At 41.3% G+C, this 10,668-nt stretch overlaps 1 protein-coding gene across 1 annotated transcript; it reads right to left on the reverse strand.

The window, feature by feature from the left end:
- Positions 1-1,123: 1,123 nt before the first annotated feature.
- On the reverse strand, positions 1,124-6,493 carry LOC118932555 (serine protease 58-like). The gene is made up of 5 exons (XM_036926130.2): positions 6,454-6,493; positions 4,677-4,815; positions 4,199-4,455; positions 1,359-1,498; positions 1,124-1,273 (listed from the first exon to the last, which is right to left on the reverse strand). Exons 1-5 carry the CDS (start codon positions 6,491-6,493, stop codon positions 1,124-1,126), a joined length of 726 nt encoding a protein of 241 aa, XP_036782025.2.
- Between the last annotated feature and the right edge of the window lie 4,175 nt (positions 6,494-10,668).

Consider the following 10,668-nt stretch of genomic DNA (forward strand, 5'->3'; position numbering starts at 1 on the left):
AATGCATTTTCTCCATGAATAGTTTGCTTCACCTCCTCTATGTGTAGCTCTGTTTGATATATTGTTACCAATTGCATGTGTACTGTTGTGATATTAAAATCGCTCAGAGGGATGCCCTGAAGGAAAGAGGAGAATGGGGTTCTTCTCAGGAGACAGAAGTTCAATCAACATATCTAGTTGTTCTCTTTCCTGAAGTCAAGATGTATATGAATTTCTTAGTTAGAGGTCTGCCCTGATAGGCACCCAGAAGAGGCAAGATGGAGGGAGGGAGGGAGGCTATGCTGTTTGAGAAAGAATTATGTAGTAGGATTTTTTCAGGGTCAGCTTGGAGCAGGAGAATATCGTATCCCATGAGGATTCTCACCAAATGCTTTCACCTCAGAGGACTTTAATAATCAGATACACAAGCTGTTCTGTTCTGAACTCCTGCCTTAGTCTCCTGAGTGTTTTTTAATGGGTTCATAAACAATGGGACCAAATGGAGTCTCTGCAGGGACTTCTTGCCATTCTCACCTGGCTACCACCACTGCTGAAGACCCAGTTTGCCAGTATCAGTGACCAGTCTCAGCCCTGGTATAGTACAGATCGCTGTCCCCCAGGTAACCCACCAGCCACACGGTGGTCAGTGAGCTCCTTCCATGTGGGGGGAGTGGCTCTTTGTCCTCACTGAAAATGACATATTCTAGATTTGGAGTTTCTTTCCCTTGCCATCATCACTTCCCTTGAATTAACTGGAGGCCTTCTGTATTTCACAAAAAAGAATGTATTCTCCAACCAAAGAAGTCACTGTATTTCAATAGGGGTGAGACAATAGGCTGATTCCATGGAATTTAGTAACCTTAACATATGCTTCATCACCTTGAATCAACAGGCCTTATAAGATATTAACATAACCTGTTAAAATCTTAACCCCATTTCAAGCTGGGAAACCTCTCCAGAGATTCTGCAAAACCCATCTGTTTGTCCCACAGCTAAAATTTCAGTTAATAACAAACATGAAGGTGAAACTCTTACAGTTGCTTTTAATAGTCCATACACAGAGGTTTGCAATCCAAGGAGCCTATTTAGATTTATTTTCGAAGCTGGACGTGAGGACAGGCTGTATCACCTGCCCGTGGGGAGCTCAGTTTTTTTGGATTGTATTTTCAACCCAGGACATGTAGTTAAAGATTTTGGTATAGATGCCAACATCAGCTCTCAAAACACATCCATCTGCAAAAGTCAGGATTCCTTGAAGTATCCCATTGCAGACTGCTGGGGCAGCGGTAACTTCCTGCCAGAGAAAGGAAACCGGGTTATGTTTCTGGCCAAGGACACAGGAATTGAATGGGAAAATCAAGGCGCTGAGAATGTATTACCTTACAGGGCGTCCTCCTTCCTGGCACAATGCCCACACACAGCATATTTTCACTAATGTTGTAGGCTTCATAGGCTTTGCGGCACTGAGTCTGGGAGATGATGGAGATGTTCACATTCTGCAGGGAGTTGGGCTCCTTGGCTACAGGAAAGAAAGTAGAACTTAAGAGTTATTAGATACCAAACCTTCTCTGTTCCTTTCCCTATTTTTCAACATGTTTCTTCTTCTGGCGAAAAAAGGAAAAGAGATCAAACACTGAAAAAAATCAGAACTGTGGCAGCTAGAACAACAGGAAATGATCAAAGTATTTCTTATGGTACATGTGTCTATCTCATTATAAAAGAGATTAAATTCTTGGAAGTTATATGGAAATGTGAGACATTGCTGCAATGAAATGAAATAAATAACTTAAAAATCTTCTGGAAATTTAAACATTTAAAGAGCATCCTTTGAGATGAGATTTTGATGTTTTTCTTTTTTGAGTTTTCATGTTTATTTGTCCCATATTTTAAATTCATCCGACTCCTTTAAAATAAAGTTTTTTTTGAAATATATCCGACATGTAGCATTGTGTAAATTTAAGGTGTACAATATGATTTTATACATGTATATATTTTTTAATATGATTGCCACTGTAGCCATAGTTAGCACCTCTATCATGTCACCTAATTATATAGTCTCTTAGCAAGTTTGATGATTGTAGTACAATATTGTCTATCTTCACCATGCTGTGCATTAAATCTCCAGGACTTACCTACTAGTTGCAACTTTGTACCCTTAAACAACATCTCTCCTATTTCTAGAGTTTGAAGGAATTTAGAAAACCTACTTTTTCAATGTCAGATCAAAAAAATCCAGTATCTGCTAAAAAAAAAAAAAAGATCACTCAAAAAGTTATTTTCTTAATCCCCTAAAACTATGACTTAAAACTGGGTCTCTTGATTCCTAATTCAAGTTATTTCCTTTATATCAATGGTTCACAAATACTATGAACTGTGCAGAGCCATAGGAAAATTTTCCAATCTATAGCAAAATAGGAAAAACAGGAACATTCATAGGCTAAGTGTTCTTGCCAAGGATTCTTCTTTGGGAAGAAGTGTTTTATTTTGAGATTTTGTTTTTCTAGTGGGAGTGTGCTTATTTGAATGTCTTTACTTGAAAATAATATATAAATTCTCGAAAACATTTAAGACTTTTGCTTTATTTTTCTGGCCCAGTAAAAATTGCATAGTTCAATATTTCTTGTAGTAAAATCTTTTTAGGAAGTTCTTGTTTAACTACTTCATGAACCAGATCAAAGTAAACTGCATTTTGGGGGTAAGTCACATCTGTTTTGACTCAAGTGGCATAGCCCAGATGAATCAAACATACTGCTCACCAGAGGGACATTTGCCTATTTCCAAAATTCAAATTGACTCTTAAAGGACAAAGAATTTCTACTTGTCTAGAGGACATTACATGAAGTGAAATAAGCCAGACACAGAAAGACAAATACTGTATGATCTCATTTATGGGTAGAATCTAAAAGAACTGAACTCATAGAGGCAGTAGCCTCTGTGGTTGCCAGAGGCTGGGGGAAGGAGGTTATGGGGTATGTTGATCAAATGGTACAAACTTTCAGCTGTAAGATGAGTAAGTTCTGGAAATTTAGTGTACAGCATGGTGACTATCGGTAATAATATTGTACTTGAAATTTCTCAGAGAGTAGATCTTAAGTGTTCTCATTACACACACACAAAAGGTAAATATGTGAGGTAGTGGAATTAGAGTGTTTGGGGTTATCACTTCACAATGTATACTTACATCAAAACATGACATTATGCATCTTAAATATATACAGTGCTTATTTGTCAATCATACTTCATTAAATCTGGGGTCGGGAGAAGAATTTTTACTTTTTGATGTACTCAAGAAAAGTACTCTAAAGTGTTTACTAAAGAGCAGTTAAGAAAAGTTGGAGTAATGACAGCATTTTAGGATAAGTGTAGAGCCACCTCTTGGTTTCCATTAAAAGCAAGTATAGGTGGATGGATGAATGTAATCTGACAGGCTTGCTTAAGATGAATCTCCTTTCTATACTATGGTTTCTCGTGTATGATATGTACATAAAGTAATCTGAAACTTACTCATTAAAGCTGTATCAATAATTCTTCTGAAGGGACTGTATATATCATACTTGTATTTTTCTTACAGTTAATCAATCTCCCCCAGTCCAGCTTACTACTGTCTTGAACAATGGCAGCAGGGAGTTGATTTGAATTTGCATGACAATTTTGGAATGGGATAGTGGGCAGAGAGGCACAGAACTTAGAAAAAGGAAAGCTGTCTTAACGTGCTCAGAGGTTTTTCATGAAATCTGACACATGTAACATAGAAAGCGTAGGCAGAACGTGTAGTTCAGTGGTTTCGAATTATGTGCAAAAGACTCCGTCTGATAAAATAACTGTTTTCCAATTGTCTGAAGAAATGGGTAAATGTTCAGAATGTTAACAGTTAAAATGTTTCAAAATATTTTTCTTAAACTGTTATTTATCTGTATCACAATCCTGCATAAGGAAGATCTGCCTGATTGAGCGCAATATTATGTGTTTATCTTATATTTAATACATTAATATTATTTTGTGATATTTCAAGGCTTTAAGTTTCTTTATTGTCCAGAATAGTTTGAAAGCATTGATAAAGTTTGCACTGCATTTTAGAGTAAGGAGATTGGGGCTCCAAAGACAGGGTGTCCTGCTGTGGCACATCAAGTATGAAAGCAAAGATGATAGAAAGAGACAGTGGGAGAAAAAAGCTGGAAGGACGCCTGGAGAAGAAGAGTATTGTCCTAAAGTCACTCACAGACATCATAGATGTTGTAGGCCCAGGTGGAGACTGTGCACATGGTTTGTTCAAGAACAGGGTCTTTTGGCAGGTTGACCAGTCGCACATGGTTATTGAGTTGAGCGTTTCTCCTCAGCTTGATTAACATGAGGTCATGTTCAATAGAATTGATTAAGTAGTGTGGATGATGAAATATCTTCTCATAGCCAACCACTTGTACATCATTTTCATTGCTGTTTGATGGGTTCGTGACCCCCAGTATCACCTGAAGCTTCCTGGAACAGTGTGGCTGTTGGTGAGAGGACTTCCCAGAGACATCTTATCCACTGTTAGGGGCCTTCATCTGCTCTTCCCCACAGACACTTTTCATGACAAAACATCCCCAGTAGGCCTTCCTAACCCCATTTAGTTGGGCAGTGGAGCTGGGCAGGGGTCTGGGTCTGCACCCAGCCTGAGCTCCCCAAGTGTAGAGTGCCATGGGGGGCTTATTACTCACGGTAAGTTGCAGTGAGCAGCTGTGATTACCCAAAGGGGGTGGATCAGGACTCCAACGCAGGGCAAGTAATCTGATTTCAAGAAGACCAAGTAGGGAGGTGTGATGTCATTTGCGTAATCTGGATCAAAGGCCAAAGCAACTGGAAAGGGTGATATAGACAGGAAATTCTGAGATTTTTTTTTTCAGTGACCGCTAGAAAAAGCAAACGAAAACTACTTAGCACACTCAGATTCCCCCTACCCTTCTCCCCAGGGCCTTTATCTGTGAGCTGAGTTTGTAAACTGGCTTACTTTGTTGTAAAACATGGAAAACGTGATAGAACCGTATCTATTTCAAAAGATAAAAGGTATTTTCTCTTTTAGTTGTCAATAAATATTCTTCAGATTAAAATACAAGCTTTCTTAAATGCCTTCCACAATTCAGTGGACATATGTTCAATCAACTCATGGAGAACTTACTATTTTTATCACTTTCGGAATGCTTTGATCAGTCTTATCACTTTCAGTGATGCAAGACAGAATGATATAAATGCTATTTAAAGAACAGACCAAATGCTAACAGAATCTGAGGAGGGAAATCATTCATTCAACAAATGTTGAGCACCTTGTGTGTGCTAGGCTTTGTTTTTGGTGCTTGGGCTATCCAGTGAACAAAATAGAGAAATATCCCTACTCTTCATCATTCTAATGAATGGAGACATTAAGGAATAATAATGAAGACAATAAACAAGTAAATGATACAGTACATTAGATAGTGATTAGTGCTGTGGAAAAGTTGTAGAACAGGGAAAGAAGGAAAAGGTAGTGCTGGGTGTGTGTGTGGTGAGGGTGTTGTGCAATGTCACGTCAGTAGTTGGGCAGACGTCGTGGGCAATGTGAGAGGTGAAGAGTGAAATGAAGATGACGGGGGAGTTAGACAACCAGATATCAGGGAATGGGATTGCAGGCAGAGGACACAGCTGGAGCAAGAGTCCTCAGGCCTGTTTAAGGAACGTCCCAGAGGCCACTGTGGCTGGCATGGTGGGTGACAGAGAGAAGAGTAGAAAAGGAAGAGGTTGCAGGAGCTATGCAGGGTTTTGTAAAGTGTTATAAGGACCTGCACTTGCCTTCTGAGTGAGTGTGGAACCACATGAGGGTTTTGTGTAAAAGAGTGATGATACTTTATGGAGAAGTGTTGCATGTAGGAAAGAAAGCAGAGAGGCCTGTTGGGAGAATAACTTGGTAATCCAGGCAAGGGATGGTGGTTTGGACCATAGTGAGTGGCGGTGGTGAGATGTGACTGGATTTGGGATATGTTTAGAAGATAGAGACAACACAATTTTACAAACAAATTGAGTGTGGGGTGTGAAAGAGGATTTATGAATACCTCCAAGGTTTTTACCTGAGTAACTAGACTTATGCCCAGACAGAACCAAAACCCTTGAATGCTCTGCTATGTGCATCAATTGGACCCTGCCTCCATTTCTTATTCTCTCACTCCAACATGAATCCTGTTCTGGACAGGCCCAGAGGCAGGTCACAGTCTTTCCTAGGACTGGGTCTGCTATTGGGGTCTCAATATCCATGTCTGCCCAGAAAGCATACAAGCAGTCCCCCTGAGGTGAGGCAGGCAGGCAGGGTCCCAGGAGGGAACCTGGTGATGCCGGTGGCAGTAGTGAGGGATAGACAGTCAGTCCTGTACTTGTAACCTGGAACAACGCCTCCTGTCTTTATCCCTCTTTCATGATTTCCCCCAGAATTTCTCTTTGAAAGGTAAAGACAAATGTGCAGACACTCACCAGGCAGGTTTAAGAGCACCCAGAAGAAGACAAATTTCATAATGACGTCAAAGCCTTTTCAAAGGATGAAGTTCAGCTCAGGGTCTCTGGAAAGTATGGAGAGGAGGAAGGGAAAAGATCTAGGCAAGATAAAGTACAAAGGGTTCTAGGGTTGGAAAAAATTGTCATCTGAATGCTTTCAGTGGCAGGATTCAGCTCCAGAAGTGGCTTCTGTCAGTCACAGGAGCTGGTGCTGTCAGACGTCTGAGGGACAAGAACAGACATCAGGTGACTTGCTCCCTGACACAGTGGAGAACGGATGTGGAAACTTGGGGTCTCGGAAAGGAAGTACCTGATCTGAGAGAGAGGCTCACAGTGCTTCCATGACTGCCTCCTCTCTGGCGCCCCCTTTGTCAAGCTCTGAAATCATGCTTCTCTCTGAACTACATGCAGGGTGCTGACCCCTCCCGTCTCTGTGATGCCACTCCTGTTTGGGTGACACTGGCATTTATCCCAGTGGCCATAACCCAGTCCTCTGGTGCTGAGTCACCCTTCTGCCTGTTGCCAACCTTCTCCTTGAGAGACATCAGCCCTTTCTTTCATGTTACCACTCATCCATTTATTCATTCAACTACCCGGCCAATAATTTGTATTAAGTGCCTGATTTGGGCTAGGCCCTGTGTTTTCAGGGGAGGGTGCCTAAATATGAAGACACTCTTGCTGCCTTCAGTGAGCTTATGAACTAGCAGGAATGACAGGTACCTAAACAGGCAATTGCAAAGTATTCAGAGCTAAAAATCTAGCTCTAATACTGTTCAGGTGGAAATATTTGCAAAACACAAATCTGTTAAACAATTTGCATCCAAAATACATAAGGAAATCTTAAAACTCAATAATTAAAAAACAAATAACCCAATCTAAAAGTGGGCCAAAAATCTGAAAAGGCCCTTTACCAAATGTGTTAGTCTGCTCTGGCTGCCATAACAAAACACCGCAGACAAGGGGCTTCAGCCACGGACGTCTGTTGTCTCACAGTTCTGGAGACTAGGCGTCCATGACTGAATTGCTTGCAAATTTGGTTTCTGGTGAGAGCCCTCTTCCTGGCCTGCAGACAGCAGCCTTCTCATTGTGTTCTCTGTGTATGGTACAGAGACAAAGAGACAGCTCTCTGGTCTTTATAAAAGACACTAATCCTATCAGGTCAGTGCCTCGGTTCAACTGAATTACTCCATCTCCAAATGCTGTCCCTTTGGGCTTTAGGGCTTTAGTGTATGAATTTGGGGAAGACACAATTCAGTCCATAGAAACAAAGATTTATGAATGGCAAATTGCATATGAGAAGATTCTCAACCTGCCATTGGGGGATTATAAATTAAAACAGCGATGAGACACCACTTCACAGGAGTAGGGTGACTATAATCTAAAACACTGAGAACACCAAGTGTAGGCAAGGGTGCAGAACAACAAGAACCCTCATTTGTTGCTGGTGGGAATGTGAAATGGTACGGCCACCCCGGGGGACAGTTGGGTGGCTTCTTCCAGAGCCAAACATAATCTTACCGTATGAAGCGGCAATTGTACTCCTAGATATTAACCAGATGAACAGAAGACAATGTCCACAAAAAACTTACACATGAATGTTTATTGCAGCTTTATTCATAATTTCCAAACCTTGGAAGCAAGCAGCAAAGATACCCTTAAACAAGTGAATGGATAAATGAAGTGTGGTGCATCCATACAATGGAATATTCTGTGGTTTTAAAAAAGAGCTATCAAGTGATGAGAGACATGGAAGAAACTAAAATACATATTACTAAGTGACAGAAGCCAGTCTAAAAATATTGTATATTATATGATTCCAATTTATGACATTTTGAAAAAGGCAAACTATGGAGACAGTAGAAAGATGTGGTTGCCAGGGTTTGAGGGGAATGATGGAGCACAGGGCATTTTTAGGGCAGTGGAATTGTTCTGTATCTACACTAATTGTGGATACTGACATTGTGCATTTGTAAAAACTGTATAGCATAAATAGCAAATATAAACTATTGGCTTCAGTTAATAACAGTGCATCAAACATTGGTTCTTTATCGTACCAAATGCACCACATCAATGCAAGATGTTAGTTGAAAAATACTTTACTCAAGGTAGAATGCAGGTGGTGGGTATATGGGCTTATACTGTAGAATTCTTTCAGCTTTGTTGTACATTTGAAAATTTTCATAGTAAAATGGAAAGTAGAAGAAAATCTTTATAGTAAAATAGTAAAGTGGAAGAAAATTTTCAAACATTGAGGTGTGTGCCTTAGAGCAGAGTTAAATACATCTGCAGTCTACACTGTAAGGTAGGAGGTCCCAGAAGGTACACTTTTCCTCGATCTTAGAGAAGGAAAAGGAGTTTCTCTGGAATAAAAAAATGAAGAGAAAAAAATGATTTTAAAAAAAGGGAAAGGCTTCTTTAAGGCACGAATATGAGAAACAACATGATGTGTTTGTGGGACTGCAACCAAGTGTCACAGGAGACTGTTAGGAGCTCGTGGAGACATGAGCAGGAATTAAATACTAAAAAGCCTTATTATATAAGTCTGGCATATATAAGACTTTATTGTCTGTGCATAATAAGTCTTTATTGTCCAGGAGATAAAGAGCCAATAAATCATTATTTGACAAACTGTATTGAATCTTGTGGAGGACAGACCCAAAGCCCCATGTTCATGCCCTGCATGGTGCCCACTTGCCACCCCGTCCTTGGGTGTGGACCTGTGACTTACTTCCAACTAAGAGAATATGGCAAACAAGTGATGCGATGTTATTCTCATGATTATGTTAACATATAACATGAACATCTCCATCTTGCCAGTATGTGCAAGAGAGATTCTCCCTGCTGGCCCGATGAAGTACCCCGCCATGGTGAGTAAGCCCAAGTGGCAAAGAGCGAGGTACGGGTGGCCCCATCTGCACGGAGGACAACCTCCAGGGCCTGAGCGCAGCTTTCAGCTGGCAGCCCGCAGGAAGTGAGGGTCCTGGGTCAGGCGACCAGTAGGCAGTGAATTCTGCCAACAACCTGTATAGCCTTAAAAGCAAATTCCTCCCCAGAAGCCTTGGTAGACCCCAAGGGAAGGACCCAGGTATAAGCCATCCCTGGACTGTTGACTCACAGAAATTGGGGGATAACACATGCTGTTTTAAAAGCTGTTCAATTTGTGGAAACGTTGCTATGCAGCAATAGAAAATAGTACAAATATATACTGTGTGCTGGTACTTTATTAGATATTCATGATTTCGTGGTAAGCAAGATGAAAATCTTGCCCTCAGAGACCATGAAGACCAATAAGGGAGATGGATGTAATAAGATGGCCATCATGCACATCATAATGTGGGAAGTAAAGGGAGGTAGAAAACAAAGAGCAGGGGCCCTCCCGGGAGGATCGAAGACCTGGACAAAGCGCTGTCGGAGGCCTGAAGGATGAGGAGGAGTTAACTAAATGAAGAGATGGGGAAGAATTCTCTGGGAAGATGAACAAGGACTCAAAAGAGAGCAGGGGACATGCCAAAGGGCAGGAAGAGAGACAGACAACTCCTACAGAACAGGCCTCTCAGGAACTGCCAGCTAAGGGCTGCCTGCGAGGAAGACAGAGGAGAGGCTCAGGGAGCCCGGCCTTGGGCTCTGCATTTCAAGTGGGAGAGGCTTTATCTTGCTTAAATGGTGACAGGAAGAAGCCGTTAGGTAGGAGAAGTTGAGACAGTCAATAAAGCAAGTCCAGAAGGAGGTCGGAGGGGATCAGATCCGTGTCACAGGTGGAGATAGAAGCTGTGGGCAATAGGCTCACTTCTGGGAAGGATGGGGAAAATGAGCAAGAGGAAACTAAGGGTGCTGGCAGAGTCGGGTGGCAGGAAGTGGGATGAGGTATCTTCTGATAGCTTCTTCCTTCGTCCACTCCCAAAGCAGAGGTCACCTGCTAAAGGTGCGAGCTGGAAGATGGGGAAAGGACAATGTTGGAGGGAACCACTGTGGAGAATTGTAAGGACAATTGACTCGGTCAATATAGGATTGTCATTAAGTGTTGAAGACTTAATTTAAAAGTTACAAGAAATGACCAGATAAACATTTCATTTAACGTCTGTGATAAATAAAGATGCAGTTCAAAAAAGAAAGCATTTGATGGTGAATCAGAGGCCAGAGACAGGGAGAAACTAGGTACAGTGCTGCTAGAGAGAAGACAGAAAACACAGGGGC

This window comes from Manis pentadactyla, chromosome 7 (genome assembly GCF_030020395.1).
Source record: "Manis pentadactyla isolate mManPen7 chromosome 7, mManPen7.hap1, whole genome shotgun sequence".
Classification (NCBI taxonomy): domain Eukaryota; kingdom Metazoa; phylum Chordata; class Mammalia; order Pholidota; family Manidae; genus Manis; species Manis pentadactyla.